General features: G+C 38.7%; 2 protein-coding genes across 3 annotated transcripts in view; one reads left to right on the top strand and one right to left on the bottom strand.

Annotated features, from left to right (window-relative positions):
• FAM81B (family with sequence similarity 81 member B) overlaps positions 1-15,752 on the top strand; it is a 37,164-nt gene extending 21,412 nt beyond the window's left edge. The window contains exons 5-10 of the mRNA XM_060761803.2: positions 465-583; positions 3,971-4,100; positions 6,654-6,760; positions 9,391-9,526; positions 12,221-12,416; positions 15,619-15,752. Coding sequence (XP_060617786.2) covers positions 465-583; positions 3,971-4,100; positions 6,654-6,760; positions 9,391-9,526; positions 12,221-12,416; positions 15,619-15,752 — 822 coding nt within the window. The remainder of the gene's footprint in view (positions 1-464; positions 584-3,970; positions 4,101-6,653; positions 6,761-9,390; positions 9,527-12,220; positions 12,417-15,618) is intronic.
• The window catches only part of SKIC3 (SKI3 subunit of superkiller complex), a 60,657-nt gene continuing 55,112 nt past the window's right edge, over positions 15,086-20,630 (bottom strand). For both annotated transcript variants that reach the window (XM_067464539.1, XM_067464538.1), the window contains exons 40-41: positions 20,348-20,471; positions 15,086-19,244 (exon numbers count right to left, since the gene is read on the bottom strand). In XM_067464539.1, the coding sequence (XP_067320640.1) occupies positions 19,158-19,244; positions 20,348-20,471 (211 nt within the window). In that variant the 3' untranslated portion in view covers positions 15,086-19,157. The remainder of the gene's footprint in view (positions 19,245-20,347; positions 20,472-20,630) is intronic.

The raw sequence follows: 20,630 nt of genomic DNA, 5'->3' as shown, positions 1-20,630 counted from the left end.
AAGGGTTTAATCCATTGCGCTCAACTCAGTAGTATACAACCATGGCAGTTAAATTGGAATAATAATTGTGTAGTGTGCTAGAGCTCTAAATTATAGGAACTGGGCAAAATTGTATTTGCAAAATAATTGGAAGTGCTGTCAATAAGGGCAGCAACAAGATAAAACTAGGACCAACAACTAATTTGAGATGCCTGTTACTGTTTTTGTAACATATGGTAAATTAATTGTTTCCATACATCAATACGCAGCAATGAAATTAGATGAATAGACATTTTATCTATCTTAAGCAAGGAGGCAGTTCTAAATTATGGTTTGATATTCCATATACTTTTGATAAACAGACTGGAAAAGAGTAATTCACTTAGTTCCAAAACATGATGGTTTGTTTGTAATTCCACCACTTCTTGTATCAACCAATTGATTTAATACAAGCATTGTTTTTTTTAATCTTGATAAAACTATAGGTACTGGAGAGGCAAATAAAAGCTAGAGATGACATGTCGTCAGGAACTAATTTTGCTATGCAGAGCCTGGACCATAAACACTTGCAGGGAGTTGGGGATCTTCGTGGGAGAGTGGCAAGGTAAGTTCAGGATAATTGTGATAATTGTGTAAATTGCAGTTCTGGAATCCTGTCTTGATAGGAAAAGATTGGGAACATTTGTTTCTGTATTTAATAATCTCTTTAACACATAAATTGTGTTAAAAATTAACTGTAGTCAGTTGAAACAAGCCAGTGTCAGGACATATAATAAATGTCAAACCTGAAATACCACTAGTAGGCCAAGTTTGTGCTAAGTATATATATTAGAAAGTATATTGAAAATCACATGAAACATGTTCTAGATTTTTGGATTTAAGGAATTTAAATATAAAAATTGAATAAACAAATCTAAATTGCAGTGCAGTGCAGAATCTGCAGATTCAAAGATACTGGTGGTTTTTCCTTTTACACCAATAGTATTTTAAAAAGTTTTCACAATTGTTTTTGGGCTGACTAAAAACACAGTATTAGTTACTATATGGATAAAGACTTAAATACGTGGTGCTTCATAATTAACAGAGCAGAGTGTGAGCTTGATCATTAGCATCAGTTCTCTGAAGTAATGTTGAGATGCAGGCAAAACGTCAGGAGAGAATGCTTCTAGAACATGGCCATACAGCCTGAAAAACCTACAACAACCCAAAGTTGAGTCTTTTATATTTTCATTAGAGTGGAGAGAGAAGGAGCCCACAAATCTCTGGCTAAGCACAGACTGCTGGCTTTCATAGCTGTATTTAAATAACCCATTTCTCAGGAGCTGAGAGTGAAGGATTGCTCTTGGGGAAAACTAGTTACAATGGAATGATTTATACCTCTATATAAGCACTTTCTGCATATTGCTTGCCTTCACTGTTCCCTTTCTGAAATGTTGAATTTGCATATCTTCCAGCACTGGAAAGCACCAGTAAAAAAGATTTAAGAAGAAAAAGAACACTTCTGTTTAAGAGGATATATACAGTATATGGATTTGGTCTGATATATTATTGGATCGACTGAATTTGTAACTGAAAAAAGATAGTACACAAACAATTCAATGAGGAAGGTTAATAGCTAAACTGATTAGGGGGCAGAAACAAGGTTCCTGGCTTGCAAGCAGTCAAGACCACGGGAACTACATCCCCACTCCATTCTCTGACATAGAAGGACAAAGAAGGGAAAATGGGGGATAGACTGGTGATGGTTTTAGCAACTTTGCACCCTCGTCCCTTTTCCCTTAGCAGTTTGTGTGGGACATTAGAAATGCAGTCACTAGGTAAATCTACACTCATCTATAAGAATTAATTCAGTTTGACACAACTTTTACTACCATGGCTCAATGCTATGGAATCCTGGGAGTTGCAATTTGGGAAGGCACCAGCACTATTTGGCAGAGAAGGCTAAATTCCATAGCTTTGATCCATGGCAGTTAAGTGGTGTCGAACTGTATTAATTCTACAATGTAGCTGCACCTATTGTTGTAGTTCAGCCTGTGTTTTTGTGTCTGATGTCAATGGGGATGACAGTTTTTCTGGGCCTGAGTCAAGCCCAGGCCTTGCTGAGAGGCCTGAGGTATTTCATGAATGGAGTGCTTCTCCTACAGATTCACAAAGTCAAATTCCTGGGAGAGGCCCACAGCAGTCTTTCTCTGAGAAACTGTCTTCTGAGGATGATTTGTCAGATGCAGAATTTAATGAGGTTAAAGATAGAAAGATAGAAGACTTTTGTAAATTGAGAGAGAGTTCTCAGGATCAACAAAACTCAATCTGTCTACTGGAAAAGGAAGATAAGAAATCATTATCTGGTTGTAAGGGCAAGCGGAATGCTTTCCTTTCAGCCCGCTCATTGTTTTGTGTCTTGAATGGTTTTATTTTACTGTATATTGGTTGTAATATTCATATAATGTATGTTTTATGTAATTGATTATGTTGTTTTTATGTTTTGATTTTATTTGCTTCTTTGTTGTTGGGCTTGGCCGCTCCGAGTCCCAGTTGGGGAGATTTATATTTATGAAGTTTCTCATGAAGTTTATATTATTATTATTATTATTATTATTATTATTCAGTTCTTGAGCCAGGAAAAGCTTTATATTGAGACAAAGGAAAGATTTTAGCTCAGTCTCGTCAGTGTTGGAACTTCATGAGAGTCTTGTTTCAAGTTTTGCCAGGTTCCTGTTTCATGCATAGGATTCCCATGCTGTCTTGTTATCTGGATTTTGCATCCTTGGATCTTGTGTGTTTACCTTTGTACCTTGAACTTCATGGACTATCTTGTATTTTTGGACTACACTATTTTGGACAATACTGTTTTTACCTTTCTTTCTGCTTTGCTTACGTATATTCTTCAATAGTCCGCTTGCTGATTTACTGGTGTGTTATTTAAGGACAGAAGTATTCCTGCTCTGGCATACAACACCTACTGTCTTCTACTCCCTCCCCTTCTATGGGGAATGTAAAAGTCTTTTCTCTCTCTCCCTCTCCCCCCTTCCTTCCTTCCTTCCTTCCTTCCGTCCGTAGGCTGAAAATACTGGGTTTTCCACTGACAGGAAAGTTGGATTGCACATACCTTGTGGAGAAAGAAAATGGAATGGAATTTCATAACACAGTTACTGCTATGGGTATAATTCGATAAAGTTATACAAAAGAGAGAAGGAACAAAAACATTATAAATAGCCATTGTTCTGTTGAAACTTTCAATCTGGCTGTTGAAGTATTGTCTTGAAATACAGGAAAATATGCAACCTTTAAAAAAAAGGGGGGGGGGTATTAGCAGAAGCTAGCTATTATGAAAACAGCTAAATAGAAAAAGGATCATCTCTACCATCACAAATTTCTAAAAGCTCATTAGAAAAGAAAAGACTGAAGCAAATGTCCAGACACTCCACAATAAAGGCATAGCTTCTGAAAAGGCCTGATTCTTTTGTTGTGTCAGCCATTGTATCTCAGATGATGAAGCAGACAGAACAGTCCATCAGTACTGCTAGAAAATGACAGTTTTCCAATTAAGCTTGTGTCAGATTGTTCAGAGCTTTGTAAGAGCCAACAGTGACTATTTTCATCAGGTATGGAAACCAATGACACCATCACTGAATCACATACTTAGTGGTGTCCTTGTTGGACCTCTTTTCCATTATCAAAAGGTACTGGCCAGCACATATTGTGAAAAACACTGTTCTGTACTCCATGTCATATTATTATTAATATAACAGCCATTTATTCAATCAATTGTGGTTTCAAATAACTTTTTAAAGAAAACCACACATTGGTTGGGAGTGCCTTCAAGTAAGAGTCAAGGAGCTAACTGTATAACGTATATAATCTTCCATATGGAGAGAAATTGCTAGTTCGGATGGACATACCCATGGATGAATGAGGGTGCACAGAATGGGATAGAAAGGGTTTAAGGATTTTTAGCATTATTTAGTACCTTTTCCTCAATTCTCGTTTCTAGATGTGATGCCAGTATTGCAAAACTCTCTGGGGATATAAATATTATGAGGCTCGAGATTTCAAAACTAGAGAGAGAAATTCAAAGTATCCAGTCCTCCTTGGAAAATTACTCTAATAATGTAGAGATCAAGGTAAGAAGAAAATGTGTATATTATTTTAATTTGTGGAGTATACCACATCCAGACCTAATCAAAATCTTTGACTGATTTTAATGGAAGGCCAAGACAATTTTTTAAAAAAAAAATTGTACTGTAATGGGTGTGTGTAAAACACTCAGTTTATTCGATGATTTGAGAATCAGGAGAGATGTCAATAACAATATGTATGATGCAATCTTGTTTTTGAGCATGGATTTCGCAGCTTGGGAGTGATCCTGGACTCATCGCTGAGCCTGGAACCTCAGGTCTCAGCGGTGGCCGGGAGAGCTTTTGCACAATTAAAACTTGTGCGCCAGCTGCTCCTGTACCTTGGGAAGTCAGATCTGGCCACGGTGGTCCACGCTCTTGTCACATCCCGGTTGGATTACTGCAACGCACTCTACGTGGGGTTGCCTTTGAAGACTGCTCGGAAACTTCAACTAGTCCAGCGAGAAGCAGCCAGATTGCTCACCGGAGCGGCTTATAGGGAGCATACCACCCCCCTATTGCGTCAGCTCCACTGGCTGCCAATCCAATTCCGAGCACAATTCAAAGTGCTGGTTTTGACCTACAAAACCCTATACGGTTCCGGCCCAGTGTATTTGTCCGAATGGATCTCCCTCTACATCCCACCTCGAAGTTTAAGATCTTCTGGGGAGGCCCTGCTCTCGACCCCGCCACTGTCACAAGTGAGGTTGGCGGGGACGAGGAGCAGGGCCTTCTCGGTGGTGGCCCCCCACCTGTGGAACTCATTCCCTGGGGAGATTAGATCGGCGACTTCCCTTCTGGCGTTCAGGAAAAAACTGAAGACCTGGGTTTGGGACCAAGCCTTTGGTCACTCTGACAACTAAATTAAGGATCTGACGATAGACAAGGACAAATGGAATGGAATGGATATATGGACTCTGAAGCCGAGCATGAGATTGTTTTAATATTTTATTATGTATTGATGTTTTAATTTAACTGTTGAATTGCTTTTTGTACTCTGTATTGTTGTCAATTGATTTAGGCATCTAATTGTGCCTCCTCTGTAAGCCGCCCTGAGTCGTCCCCCCCCCCCCCGGGGTGGGAAGGGCGGGGTATAAGTAAGTGAAATAAATAAATAAATAAATTTGGAGCCATAGAAGGCACTTTACTGGTGGCTTTATCAAATAGGGAATTTGTCCTGTCTATTGAAAAATGTCCCTGACAGCACTGAAAGGAAGATGCTCAGTTCATATTTTTAATTATAACACTTTAAAGCAGGCATGGGCAAACTTTGGCCCTCCAGGTGTTTTGGACTTCAACTCCCACCATTCCTAACAGCCTCAGGCCCTTTCTTTTTTCCCCCCTCAGCTGCTTAAGTGGCTGGGGGGGGGGGGGGAAGGGACCTGAGGCTGTTAGGAATGGTGGGAGTTGAAGTCCAAAACACCTGGAAGGCCAAAGTTTGCACATGCCTGCTTAAAAAAATTCTGTAGCCTTTTATTCATACCTGATTTGTATGAAGATTTGACATGGACTTTCAGCTCATCTGTTCGAATGCATCTCCCTCTGTGAACAAAGGACAAGAGGGATCCTTTCACTTCTGGAGGAGTCTATCATATACCATGCAGCTGTGGACAAGTCTACACAGGGACCACCAAATGCAGCATTGCCCTAACAAATCAAGGGACATGAAAGGCACTGCAGACTAATTTAACCTGAGAAGTCAGCCATAGCAGAGCACCTGATGAACCAACCTGGACACAGCATATTATTTGAGAACACAGAAATGCTGGACCACTCTAACAACTACCATGTCAGACTACACAGAGAAGCCATTGAAATACACAAGCATGTGGACAATTTCAATAGAAAGGAGGAAACCATGAAAATGAACAAAAGCTGGCTACCAGTATTTAAAAAACTCTAAAATCAGGACTGTAAATAAAGAGCAACACTCAAAAAGCAGGGGAATTCCAGACAAGAATCAATCAGGGCCAGCTAACACCTCCCAACAGGCAGCAACCAGCCAGGCTTTGAAGCTGCAAGATCATTAATACTAATCAAGATAGTCAACTGCAACAGTCACACTTGCCTAGTTTCCAACAGACTTCACAACCTCTGAGGATGTCTTCCATAGATATGGGTGAAACGTCAGGAGAGAATGCTTCTGGAACATGGCCACACAGCCCAGAAAACTCACAGCAACCCAAAGAAGAAATACTTTAACAGAAAGAAAGTGAGAGAGTGCTGATCTGTGCAAGGTATGTATCCAGCCCTCCCTGGACATGTACCATGTTAAGGGATTGTAAGTTATTTCTTTTTATTTTGTTATATTTCAGTTTTCCAAGAGAAGTTTAGTAGCCCACTAAAAAATTAAAACCAGGGAATCAATTCTGCATACTAATTATTTTGCAGAACTTGGTAGCAAGCCTCCATGATTCAGCCAAATCAGTTCTGAGAAAAGACTAATAGTTCCTGTTTGAAATTCTGGCTTTTCCCACATCACTGCAGCAGTAATGTGTATTTAATGTAAGTGCTGGACTTCTGCCTCATAAAGAGTGTTCCCTGTTGAATTCTTATTAGGTAATGCAGCTTTCAGGCAAGATAGAAGCATCCAACTCAGAGCTAAGCTCCAATTTAAAGACAATACAAGGGAATCAGCACCATGAACTGCATCTCCTAGATCTTAAGTAAGTGATTGAAGCTTTTTAATTCTGTTAATGCACCTGGTAGAGTTCTTAAGAGGCCGACTGTATTGGCATGAGTCCACAAAAGGAAACCCTTATTTGACATCAAGTCAATTTCAACACACAGCAACCCTATTAAGTAGAGACCTTCAAGATTCCCAGCCATTAAATGCCTTACTCTGGTCTTGTAAACTCAGGATCTTGGTTGACCCGTTCCATATAATGCAACCTTTGTCGATAGAACTTTCTTTCAGTCCTGTATTTCAAATGACTTGATTTTCTTCTTGACAGGTTTCTTCACTTTCACAACTGTACATAGAAAACAGAAATACTATGGCATGGATAATTCTAAGGTTGGGTGTATATTTTTCTCTGATCTTTGACATTAGCAGTTCATGGTCTGTGCCACAATCAGCTGGTCTTGTTTTGGCAGAGAGGATGGCACTTCTCCATCTTCTGTTTACAATTATGTAGTCTATTTGATTTCTGTATTGGCTATTGCATGCCATCCATATATAAAGCCATCAGTCTGGTAATCAGTTTGGTTGCTTGAAGAATATGTTTGCAATGAACAAACAATTGATGTTACAAAATTGAAGAAGTCATTCCCCTGTTTCATTTCTTAATCATAGGCCAAATTTTAAAATCATGAGGATCTAAAAGCAGTCTAATCCAGATGAGCCAGATTGTACTACTGAAACTTCTAAGGAACCAACAACTGAATGAAATATTGTGGTGGCTTTCTACCACTGTGCTATAGTGTCCTAACCTACTTCAACTACACATGGTTTGGTAACTGCACAGTGGCAGATAGGAAGGCACTCCAAAGGGTCACCACTACTGCACAGAGAACCATTGGTTGCCCCTTTCTTTCCCCTTTTTGGAAGAACATTAGAAGTCAAGCAGCCTTAAGAAAGCTCAGAGCGTTCTTAAAGATCCATCTCACCCAACACATTCTTTTTTTAAAAAAAATTACAATCTGGTAGACAGTAGAGGGTGACAAAAATAAGGACAAACAGACTGAGAAATAACTTTTATTCTAGAGCTTTAACTATATTGAACTCCATGGTTTTGTATTGATATGGCATTGGGGGCTGTATGGTGGTGGTTGGAGTGTGGAGGGATTGTTGTGTTGTTTATGTGATGTTTGCTGGGGAAAGCATTTGATTTCATTGTATTCTATTATGGACTTTGAGGGACAGCCCCCTCCTTTTTATTTTTTTTGTTCTGCTGCCCTTACAAGCACATCTAGAGACATGAGAGAGGACTTTTGGTGCTGCCAAGGATCTTTGAAATTCTGTTTGTAAGGAGGTTAGACCAATACCTTCATAGAATAATAGAATCATAGAATCATAGAGTTGGAAGAGACCTCATTGGCCATCCAGTCCAACCCCTTGCCAAGAAGCAGGAAAATTGCTTCTCTTTTGTTCTGACAGGAGCAGTTTTTAAGTAAGGGTTTTTTAATAGTTTGCCTTACTATTTTTTAAATCTGTTTTGCACTTAATTATAATTTAAAATGGAACCCCTGGTGGCGCAGTGGGTGCAGGACTGAAGACCGACAGGTCGCAGGTTCGAATCCGGGGAGAGGCGGATGAGCTCCCTCTATCAGCTCCAGTTCCTCATGCGGGGACATGAGAGAAGCCTCCCACAAGGATGATAAAACATCAAAAATCATCCAGGCATCCCCTGGGCAACGTCCTTGCAGACAGCCAATTCTCTCACAACAGGAGCGGTTGCTCCTGACACGACAAAAAAAATCATTTTAAATTACTTGTCATGTTAGAATTTAATTTCATTCTGACAATATTTTTTATTTTTTATTTTATATTGTATTTGTTTGAATTTTGTAAGATATCATGCATCCCAATCCTGGCAAAACAGTGGGAGGGAAACATTTTTAACAAACGCTGTTGGATTTCTGATCTGTAGTCTAAAATTCTGAGATTATTCTGTTTCAAAATCTTACTTTTTAAATGGTAGTTAATAATGGCATGTACTAACAATTTCATTTGGAGAGCTTGTTACAGTAGAGTGTCGCTTATCTAACCTTCACACATCCAACGTTCTGTATTATCCAACGCAGTCTGCCTCGTGCCCGGATCCACAACTGTTTCAATAAGTTGTGATGTTTTGGTGCTAAATTCGTAAATACAGTAATTACTACATAACGTTACTGTGTATTGAACTGCTTTTTCTGTTGATTTGTTGCAGAACATGATGTTTTGGTGCTTAATTTGTAAAATCATAACATAATTTGACGTTTAATAGGCTTTTCCTTAATCCCTCCTTATCATCCAACATTTTTGCTTATCCAATGTTTTGCCGGCCTGTTTGGATAAGCGAGACTCTACTGTATATATGACACTGATGAGACTCTACTGTATTTAATTTTTAACCTCCAGATTATTTCTTCCTATGTGCTTCAACATGTACTGGTACTTCCCAGTACAATGAACTGGAAACTGTTTAGTAGCAACCCAAGCTTTGCCTTCTGTAGACTTGGCTTCCTGTGCTGAGCACAGATTTGTGCTGTGATAAAAAATGCAACCATCTTCCCTGATGTTTTCCCCCAATATTAGTATTCTATTGATATACACTAATAGTAATAAGAGGCAATTTTCTTTAATTATTAGGATCAATGGTGTTCTAAATGACTTTAAGGATCAAATCCAAAACCAGCAGAAGTGGATAGAACATGAGATGAGGAAATATGAACAAGAACAATCCCACCTCACAAACCAGCTCTTTGGCACAATGAAAGATAGACTGGTAAGAGTACTTAGAATCACAGAAACATAGAAACATAAAGTTGGAAGAGACCATAAGGGCCATCCAGTCCAATATCCCGCTATGCAGGAATAAATGACCAAAACAATCCCAAAAGATGGCCTATATTTAAAACTTTCAAAGGAGGAGACTCCACCATGTATAACTTTTAAATCCTATGCAGACTCTGGTAGATCTAGTAAAGTCTGCCAAAATTTATCCCTTGTTTAAATCATTATTGTAGTAAATAAACACTTTTTGGCTAGAAGTATCAGCTGAAATCTGAATACTTTCATTGAGCAGAGGGGAGTAGGGAGAACATTCAAACAAACAAAAAATGGAAGAGGTGCCTTGTAGGATGACTTAAGAAGATGAATGGATACCTAAACCAAAAGACATGCACAATGATACAATATGATCTGATTTTATGATAATAGATAGAGAATTCATAATCTTTGCAACAATTTAATTCTTCGCCTAAATTATTCCATTGCACTAACTCGGCATTTCTCAACCTGGATGCCAAAGACTATCAGAAAACACAGTATTTTCTGTTGGTCATGTGGGTTCTGTGTGGCAAGCCCTTAAGTAGAGTGTTTAGCTTCAGGAAATCCTTGTTCCAGAACAAAGATGACCATCATTTATCTGAATTAAACTTCTCATGTAGAGAAGTAAACCAGATGGGGGTACTATCAAGCTCTGAGGGCTATTTATTGCTGTGATGATTTCTTTCTGGAAATTCAAACAATGTCCTCCTCATTCCAATTTGTTTTCCCCCAAAATAAATTGTAGCACTTTTTTTCACACCACAGTAGACCAAACAGTTTAAAATAACACACTGATTTGATGGCATGTGCTGGGAATATGTGAATGTTAAAATTATAGCCCTCTCTGCAAGCCTTCACTGATTCCTTCCCTTCCAAGTCTTCACTGGAAATCTACAGCTAGTGAAGCTATAAAAAGGTTTAGAACTTACTAAGGTCTTTCTGAGAAATGCATCATGTTCTGTTGATTTTCTGTAGCTTTGTTAATTTGGTCAAGTTTTCCCATGACTATTACTATTTGCATACTGTTGACATTTGCATACTGTTGACATCCTATCAGTATTATTTAATCACAGTGAATGTGTTGGATGTCAAATGTGCTGAATGTGAAATGAATACTTCACAAAGATTAAGTTGTTTACATGATTTCTGCAACCCTTGGGGATTGCTTAATGCAACACTTTCCCCTGCAGTGGACCTACACCTTACTCTATCATCTATCTACCTCTATTAAGAGAGAAATACCTTTGTTTTATGCAAGCTGTCACTGCCACAGGGTAAGGAGATATTCTGACAGGACATTCTCCTTGCTCACTTGTGATAAGAAGCATATGATGAAAATCCCTTCCTAGGCATCTATTTAGAGACACCTTGGGCAGGAAAGAATTCATGAAGGCTTGCAGAAGGGGGGAATGCTTTTTAACACTCACATATTCCAAGAAAAATGTAACCAATTTGTCTTAAGAAGTTATTTGTGACTAATGTTGTATTATGAGATGATGTGAACCCAGCACCATAAGATGGGGGTTAGAGCTTTCCATTTAGCTGACCCCTAAAGTAACATGGATAATAGTGGATAAAAAGTCATAATGGAAATTTTATCATGTGTCTTCAAGTTGTTTCCAAGTTATGGCAACCTAAGGAAAAACTAACCTGTTGTTTTCTTGGCAACAGTTCTTGAGACAGGGGTTCCCTATGTTTTACAGTGAGTCAAGTGTGACTTTCCCAAGGTTGCCCTGTGGGTTTATATAGCTTAATAGGGATTTGAACTTGGTCTCCAGAGTTGTAGTCCAATACACAAACCACTACAATGGAGATTACATACTATTATAACAGTTCACATTTCTATTTGTGAATTGGTACTTCAAAGACACCCTGATGTGTATTAATGAGCATGATGTTGGGTGGCTGTCAGACTTGTCAGTGTGTTGCCATGTGATTCCAACAAGGGTGCCCCTAAGAATCCTGACCGGGCAGTTTGTTTATTTATATAAAGGTCGTTCCTGTCTATCAACTCAGGATACCATTCATGGCCCTCCTCTAGTTCTGTCTTCATAGAAAAGGGAAACAGATGAGCCTGGGAGATTGTGACTGGTCCACTGCTACCCTAGAGAATGGCATGACTAAGAGCCATTCCACACAGCCCTATATGCCAGAATATCAAGGCAGAAAATCCCACAATATATACTTTGAACTGGGTTGTCTGAGTCTACAATGCCATATATCCTGGTTCAAAGCAGATAATGTGGGATTTTCTGCCTTGATATTCTGGGATATAGGGCTGTGTGGAAGGGCCCTCTGTGGTCATTTTCTTTGTATTTTGGCTGCCATTCTAACCATTATGATAGAGTTGTCCTCATCTCAAATTTGGGTCTGGCACATGAAACTTAGACTTTTCAATTTAATTGTGTGAATTACACATCTATTTGTTTCTTTGCAAAGGAAACAAATAATGGAATGTTCTTGGATGAAATTGTACAGCACCAAAAGTAAGTTTTTCTACAAGGATCTTACAAATGAGAAAAGTTAGACATCTTCTTCTATCTCCATACAGCAAAGATTTTGAACAAAATGACAAGTAATTTAATGTTTCAAAGCTATTTTGGTGGATCTTTTGTAATTACCTTGATGTCTTATAATGATCTTTCAAAAGGAAGCAGTGGAAAAGAAAATGGAAGACAGTCTTTATTTCATCTCAAAAAGGATAGAAAGTACAGATAAAACAGAGCACTTTTACACAGAGATGAGCCATGTAAAAAATGATAATAATAAACTCCTTGCAAGGATTATTAGATTTGAAAAAATGATGTGGAAAGAACTGGAAGAAATGCAGAGTGAATATCGATCAGGTGAGGCTTTACTTTCATAAAAATAATAACAAAAATATTTTAGGGAAATTTTGGGCTTGCAAAATTTGATCAGGAAGAAACTTAATATCATTATATTCATAGTCCCTTTAGAATATGATGAAAGATGGTTTTATCCATAATCACACGTTCCTGCTTTGGTGAGTCAACCTGTCAAGCCTTTTCAAATTGTTCTAAATTTGAAACAAAGGAGTCAAATCCAGTAGCAATTGCCTGTCATGTCTTTTCAGGTAATTTCACTTAGTCCCATGTTACTCATTTGTACTTACTGTTCAGAAACATTTTAATGGTTTAATACAAAATGTTTGTTACAACAGGAACGCTCAAATCTATGACATTTGCCTAAGTGCTGAGTTTCCTTGCAATCCAGGAAGGAACAGCAACATCATATGGACCTCACATATATAGTTCTAGTATGTGGACCAGTTCCTAGTAGCAGTAGAGTACGACTCTCATTTTAATGTCATTCCTGGTCCATTCCTAAGCTTGCTCTGGAAAAAAGAAACTGGTTATTGAAATGAATGACTTCAGCTGTAAGTTGCCAGAGTCATTCTGGATGACCTAGAAAATTCCTAGAGATGTATCATATTTAGGAATTTGCTAGTTCTTCCAGGAAGACTGCATGGTAATCTGCAATGGAAGCATGCCATAAAAACGCCAGGATGACCTAGAAAATTCCTAGATGTAGTTGGGGAAAGTGCAAATACCAGTCCCACAGGTGCAGGGGTAATTCTGTAATCTTCTTAGAGCTTTTCCAGATGAACACACCATCCATTTTTTTTCTGTGTCGGGAGCGACTTGAGAAACTACAAGTTGCTTTGAGTATAAGAGAATTGGAGGACGTTGCCCAGGGGACGTCCAGATGTTTTGATGTTTTACCACCCTTGTGGGAGGCTTCTCTCATGTCCTCATATGGGGAGCAGGAACTGACAGAGGAAACTCAACCCGCTCTCCCGGGATTCGAACCGTTGACCTGTCAGGCAGCAGTCCTTCCGACACAAGGGTTTAACCCAAATCGCCACTGGAGGCTCCATCAGTTAAAAAAAGGAAAAGGAATAAATAAAGTTCCTGAGTGTAATCCTAGATCTTGTATTGTTCTAATTGTTTAGCTGTTATGGTATTAGCAATATTTTGATTTTTAATTCTGCATGGTATTGTCAACTTCATTGAGTGTGGTTTGGGTGTGTGAATTTAACGATTGCCATGATTGAAGGAATCACTGAACAGGATTCAGCCTGTGGAACCAGTTGTTCTGCATATGTAGGTGTGCTTTTAAGTTTTGCCAGTAAATAAAAAGCCTGCTGAATCTCCCCTTAACCCCCCCCCCCCCCCCAGGACTTGGGGTCTTTGGAGCGGCATCCAAGGAAGAGTGAGGAGCTTCAGATAAGAGGAAAAATACCACTCCTTCTTTGTGTGTGCAAAATCTCACAATGAAAGGTGACAACTGAAAAACAGCATATAGCCTGCTCTCATCTTTCACAGTGTTAGGGGCACAGGTTCCCTGTGAGAGCGGCAAAGCCACACATGTCTTAAGCCCTCAAGCATGCTTGTTGACTTTCATGCTCTCCCAGGGTCCTTCCACACAGCCCAATATCCCAGAATATCAAAGCAGAAAAGTCCACAATATCTGCTTTGAATTGGGATATCTGAATTGGTGCCATATATCTTGGTTCAAAGCAGAAAATGTGGGATTTTATTCAGCTGTGTGAAAGGGGCCTCAGATGCTAGGCTGAGCCAGTGGGCAGTGGTAGAACAGAGGATGGTTGGTTCTTGGCTAAAGAAATGGCTCCCCAGGTGATGCCCCTCTTTCCCTGCCGTTCATGGAAGGGTGACAGCAGGGACAGCCTCGTCTCCCTTTCCTGAATCTGTCAATGCCTTGAGTGTGCCTACACCCACATAGAGGCCTGTGTTTGTCCAAATGGCTATTCCCTTTGTTCTTTCCTGGCCAAACAGCAGTGCTAAGCAAAAGGGACTGAACAGTGCTGCTCTTGCATGCCTCTCTCCAACCAGCCTCAATCTGGCTATCACCCTTGCTGCACCCTGGCCTGGAGTGACACCTCTCCACCCCTCCTCCTTTTTGCTGCATCGAAATAACGTATCTAGGCAGAGGCATTTTCATGAAGATGGTGGTAGAGGCTAGGGGTCTACTGTCAATCCAGCAGGAGGAACTGAGCATAGTCCCCAGAGAAGATGTCTTAACCTTGTGTTGTCAGCATTGCTTAGCAAAACAGATATATGCATGTGGTATGCAGTAGCAGAAGAGAATCTAGCAGCTGAGGTGGAAGTGGCAAATGAGATATGCTTCACTTCTTGCTGCTGTATGCCACCTCTGTTTTACCCAGTTTCCCATACTCACTCTTGCCACCCTCGCCTGCCTCCCCACAACCACCACTTCTGTTGCTGCCTTATACCATTTTACAGGAATCTGTAGAATTGCCATGTGTTCAATTCTACAAGGTTTGAGGTCCCATTAAAAATAGCACAGGCAACAGTGAATAATCAAATTCACGGATGTTAAACCTATACGGGAGTTACAATACTGCACATTATTATGCTTTCGTCTAATGATTAGAGTGAGATTGAATTATTCCTCGCTGATTGCAATGGCTCTATTAAAGTATCAGAGCATATATAGAATATAATTACAGCAATTAGAGAAAATTAAATTTTATTCCATTTTTGTTTTGATTGTAGAGAAATTCATATTTTTATGATGGTATCAAATTTAATTTTCCAGTTCAAAAAATTAACATGCTGGTAACATTAATCAAAACCTAAAAACCCCAAAAGCACCACATCCCATCTGATCTTGGAAGCTATGCAGAATCAGTCCTGGTTAATACTTGGATGGGAGACCACCAATGAATACTTGGTGGGGTATGCTATATTTCAGGGGAAGACAATGACAAACCACCTTTAAGTATTCCTTACCTAAAACCCCTATGAAATTAATGGATTACCATAAGTCCACAGATGGCTTGAAGGTGTGGGAACTCACACAAAAAAGATACACACTGTCCAATGAAGAAATACATTGGAACACTAAACTTTCAGCAAATGTGATTCTTTACGATTGCACTTTCACAGCATGAGAAGTGATTTAGTCAGTAAACTTCAATCCAGTTGTTTGTTGCTAAAGGACTGAGGAGTGTTTGCCAACTTATGTATGACTTCTATTTTACAGGGTTTCAATCTATCCGTGATTCTCTCAACGCATTAAAGCAAATACAGTCAACGAAGCTGAAACTTGAGGAAGAAAAGTTCAAGCAAGACATGAAGAAGATTCGACGAAAGATAACTGAACTAAAAGAAGATTGATGGCATTTTCTTAAGCATCCAAAGTAATGCCTTTCTGTGGGCACATTTAGGAAATTGAAAAACATTAACCTCTTGATCCTTCAACAGGAACTTTTGTTTTCTTGTGTCTCCCTATATTACCTATAGTAACAAAATTGCCTCTGAAATAGTCCCTTCCAGATCTTTATCAAATCAAAATGAATAATATACAACATACTTTATATTTTGGAAAAAATAAAATTCAAAAGCTGCCAGTAATTGCATCTAGTGTTCCATCCCCAAATTATCCAACCATGAATCTGATTTGTAGCTCTGCCTATTAAAAACAAACAAACAAAAAAGTCTGCTCAGCCAATGGTGGGTGGAAAATAGATTTACTGGTACCAGATCTACGTGTATCGACCTGGCTGTTTGTCAGTAGACCAGTAAGGAGCTCAACCTGCCAGTTCTTAACAATAGGGCAATAAAGTAAATATCACCCTAAATTGTTGAAATGAAGAGAAATCAGACTGAATGTGCGTAATGAGCTTCATTCATTATTGGTTCTTAAAATAGAGCCCAGGCTTCTTTCATTCTAAATATCTGTCTTTTATCTCTAATTTCAGTTGTTAGATTTTGGTGTAAAAACAAAGTGACCCCATAGCTGAAATACTAAATAACTGCAGTTAGTTTTATAATTAAATCCTCATGTCATCTGCTTAAAAACAAAATCGCAGAAAAATCCACTTAACAAAAAACAATTTTTATGACTTCAGCTGTTTTTCAAGCAAAGTGATTCCTTTGTATACAAAATCCCCTTGTTTCTTTAATTTTATAAAAAGTAAAAAAGTAACAAGGCTTCCAGAATAATTGGAGGATGCTAGATAATCGCAGAACTGGAACAATGCCATTTATTGGGATTCCTTTATAATTTCAGACACATTCTTTCAGTAAGTAAGAGAAACCCGACTCTTTCTTTTTTGCATTGTAAGAATCTTCCACATTAGAGAGATTAAGGAATTTTTGAAGCAATTAAGAAAATAAAAACAAGGATTGTATCTTATACTTAAAGAGAAAATTAGAAAGAAGGCATGGACTTTTCTTGGCTCAGTAGAATATCAAAATAAGAACTAGTCAAGAAACCCATGAAGACTTAGATTTGAGAAGGTAGCTGTGGTAGAACTAAAAGTCCTCAAGTGTAAAGCATTATTATTAAATACTAAAGTTAAAATCATCCAGGCCACAGAATTTCCAGTTTCTGTATGTAGTCATGAAAGGAAAATAGTGAAGAAAACTGACAGAAAGACAATCAGTTCATTTGAAATGTGATGGGGAAGAGTGCTGTCAATATAATGGGATTCCAGAAAGACTAATATATTTCAGAGCTTGGATTCTCATTAGAAGTCAACTTTACTACACTGAAACTATTGCACTTTGGACATACTGTGAAATGGCATGGAGAAGATAAAAGTTCAGTAAAATGGAAGGCCAAAGGAAATGAGATGGTTTGTCTCAATAAAGGAAGGCACAATCCTAAATTTTCAAGATCTGAGCAGGGCTGCTGATACCCAGGGAAGCCTCTCAGTTTTGTGATCAACATAAATCAAAACCAAACTGACAGCAAATAATAGCAACAATCCTCTGTTTGGAGCAATATGGAAATAAACCATTAAAAAACCAAGATCCGTTTATTTTCCGCAGCAAACCTGAGAGCTTCAACAAATGGATGTCCTTATTCCTGCCAGTTCTCTATACTAAACTTTCACCTTTCTGTGTAGAAACAACTGGAGTGATGTACAACTAAGGTAGAAAATGTCTTGGTTAAGAATAAGAGGGTTTTGTGAGACCAGTCTATCTCATTGCCACATAATTTTGAGGCAGTGTAGTAATGGTGAGGCCATGAACCATATTTCCATTCTTGGGGACCACCGGTAGTCCACGGCCCTCAGATTGGGAACCACTGCTCTAAAAGCTATTGATGTTTTCAGGTTTCTTGGAATTATTAGCAAATCTTGAAGCTAATGGCATGCAAACTAATATAGTTTGGTAAGAATCCATGATCAGCAAGGACCTAAACTAAATGGATGTTGATGTATTTTACTCAAAAATACAATTCTCCAGAAGAAAAGCAATCAAACAAAGACTTGATTCTGAGATTCCTCTTGCAAATTCTCAATTTTTAACACAATGCAACCTCTAAGACGCCAGTATATAGCAGAAGATTGCCATGGAAAGTCTTTTTCTCTTCAAGAAGTGTTTCTGCTAAAAAAAATTAAATCCCCAGGTGCTTTTTATCTTAGCTATAGACAGCATACCATTGTTTTTTCTCGACAGAGGCAGGATTTTAAGGCTAGAGATAGTATGAAGGAAAATGTTAATCCCTCTTCAGATACTAGGAAAGCTCCTTTGGGAGGCTCCGAGGCCAAGAAACATTAGCTGCTTGCCCTGCTAGTTAGGTGATTCTAGGAAGTATAGTAAAAAAAAAAGTGCTGTTTTTCCCATGCTACTTATCAAACTGCAGCCTCAATAGAACATATTTTTTTAAATGTTCAGAAAAAAAACACATTCCAACTGCACTACACACATTTTCACTTAGATGGCCTTTGCCACTAGCTTTGGGTCACATTCTGCAATTGGAAGAGACAGCTTTGACACACTAGAAGCATACCTGAGTCTCAGGACACTTGTGAGTCTGCTTTACACCAATAATTATTTCCCACAAAATGGAGAGTTAGGAGAAAGCTAATGGGATAAGCCATGGGTGAAATTTTACCTCTGGCAATTACACCAACAACAACCCTTTGTGTTGGATATCAAAACCAAAGGACACATCCTTGAATGTGAACTTTCCAGCAGCTGAAGACATTCTTGATCAATGTGATCAGAGCGGCTGCTAGAGCAAATCCTTACCTTTCATCCAGGTAAGAAAAACCAAGTAATCTTTTTCAGGCATCTAAATTGTCAAACTGGCATTGCAAGACAACGTGTAAACGTTCTGGCCTTCAACATGATATATCGATTAATTCTGCAAAGCTACCCTTGCATCAGAATCTGTAAAAGGGTTACCTCATGGATACCGTAACACAAAGAATGAACACATAATATGGGGTTGACTATGAGTCATATTTTGCTTAACAAGTGCATATATTATCAATGCTATGTTTCAAAACCTGAATCATAAATCTTTTTTGCAGCACAGCTAATGCCAACTATAAGTTAACTTTGTTCTTCACAAGTCCATCAGCGCACATCCTGGAATCTCTTAAAAATAAGTTGAGTTGAACACAAATTTGCAATAAGCGGTTTCATAACAGGTTCTCTCTCTCATATATATATGAACAATTGGCAGAACAGAAGCTTGATTTAAGGACTAACTGCCCTGTGGAGATTGAAACCATGGCTTTCCGGAGATAGTCCTCTGTCTGTCAGCTTCGTCAACAAAGTGCATTAGGATGCTGTTGCTGCTGCTGCAAGTTTGTTATTTAGATCCAATGCCCGAACATCTCTATTAGCTTTGGCGTTTGCTACAAGGGCCTGCAGGAGAACAAGGAGAGAGAGCGGGAAGAATGATATTACGATGGGAATTGAAACGATAGTATGGGAATTATTTTTTTTATTCTTTAAAAAGACATATAAGTCATTTAGGTCACTACCATACTACTCTGTTATAGTGCAATTAGGTAAAAGTAAAGGTAGTTCACTGACATTAAGTCTAGTCATGTCTGACTCTGGGGTGTGGTGCTCATCTCCATTGCTAAGCCGAAGAGCCAGCGTTGTCCGTAGACACCTCCAAGGTCATGTGGCCGGCATGACTGCCTGGAGCGCAGTTACCTTCCCACCGGAGCGGTACCTATTGATCTACTCACATTTGTATGTTTTCGAACTGCTAGGTTGGCAGAAGCTAGGGCTGACAGCGGAAGTTCATGCCGCTCCCCGGAATCGAACCTGCGACCTTTTGATCAACAAGCTCAGCAGCTCAGTGCTTTAACCCACTGCGCCACCGGGGGCTCTATAGTGCAATTATTCTATTTTAATTCCTATGGGATTTGCAGTTTACAGAGGACCCTTCAAAATTCTCAGCCAGAGAGTGCTTTGGTCTCACTAAACTATAGACCTCCCACAGCATGAAAAAGTCTACTTTAGATATTATAAGAACAATTTAGTTAGTTGATAAATTTTGAATTATTTTAAACGGGTCTCAACCATTTTTATGTAGAACAGTAAATGGTATTCAATCAAATAGTGCAAGGTGGAGTAAGCATTTTAGAAAACTCTAATAGCAAAAGCTAGCAAAGAGAAATAAATGAACAAAAATAAAAGCTGTAACCTCAGTATGCTCCAGGTATTATAATTCATACTATATCAAGAGCTTCAAATAGGTGAAGAAAAAAGCTTTCATGCTGCATCCAAAAGTCTGTAAACATGTAACCTAGCTGGGCTTCATGGGAAAATTTAATAACTGCAGCACTATCACTGGAAAACATCTGCTCCAAGAGCAAATGCTTCTAGTTTCCCAAACACTAGGCACAAAAGAACAAAAATCAATTTCTCATCTCAGAGAACAATCTCTAAAATCACTTGAACTTATCTATTACTTAAAAAGGGGTTTAAAAGGCATTTGTACAAAAGCTGCTTACATCTATTAGTTCATAATCATCTTTGGCATATAAGTGTCTTAAGAGATACCATCGGGCTACTGATACTATGGTTTCTGGATATCCGGGTTGATATACCACTCTCTCTAACATGCGACGGGCTTCCCTACAAAGAAAATAAGAAAAAGTATAAAAATTACTGGATATTTTAAGGCATCATTAGAAATATATTGAGAAATGGAATAGGTTAGTACAATTGCAAAAATTACAATTAGGACTATATATTGAAAAATGTGCCATCTAAACCTGCACAGCAAAATTTTCA

This window comes from Anolis sagrei, chromosome 2, assembly GCF_037176765.1.
Source record: "Anolis sagrei isolate rAnoSag1 chromosome 2, rAnoSag1.mat, whole genome shotgun sequence".
Taxonomy (NCBI): Eukaryota; Metazoa; Chordata; class Lepidosauria; order Squamata; family Dactyloidae; genus Anolis; species Anolis sagrei.
The sequence above is the reverse complement of the archived record's forward strand: the minus strand, read 5'-3'. Positions and strand labels throughout refer to the sequence as shown.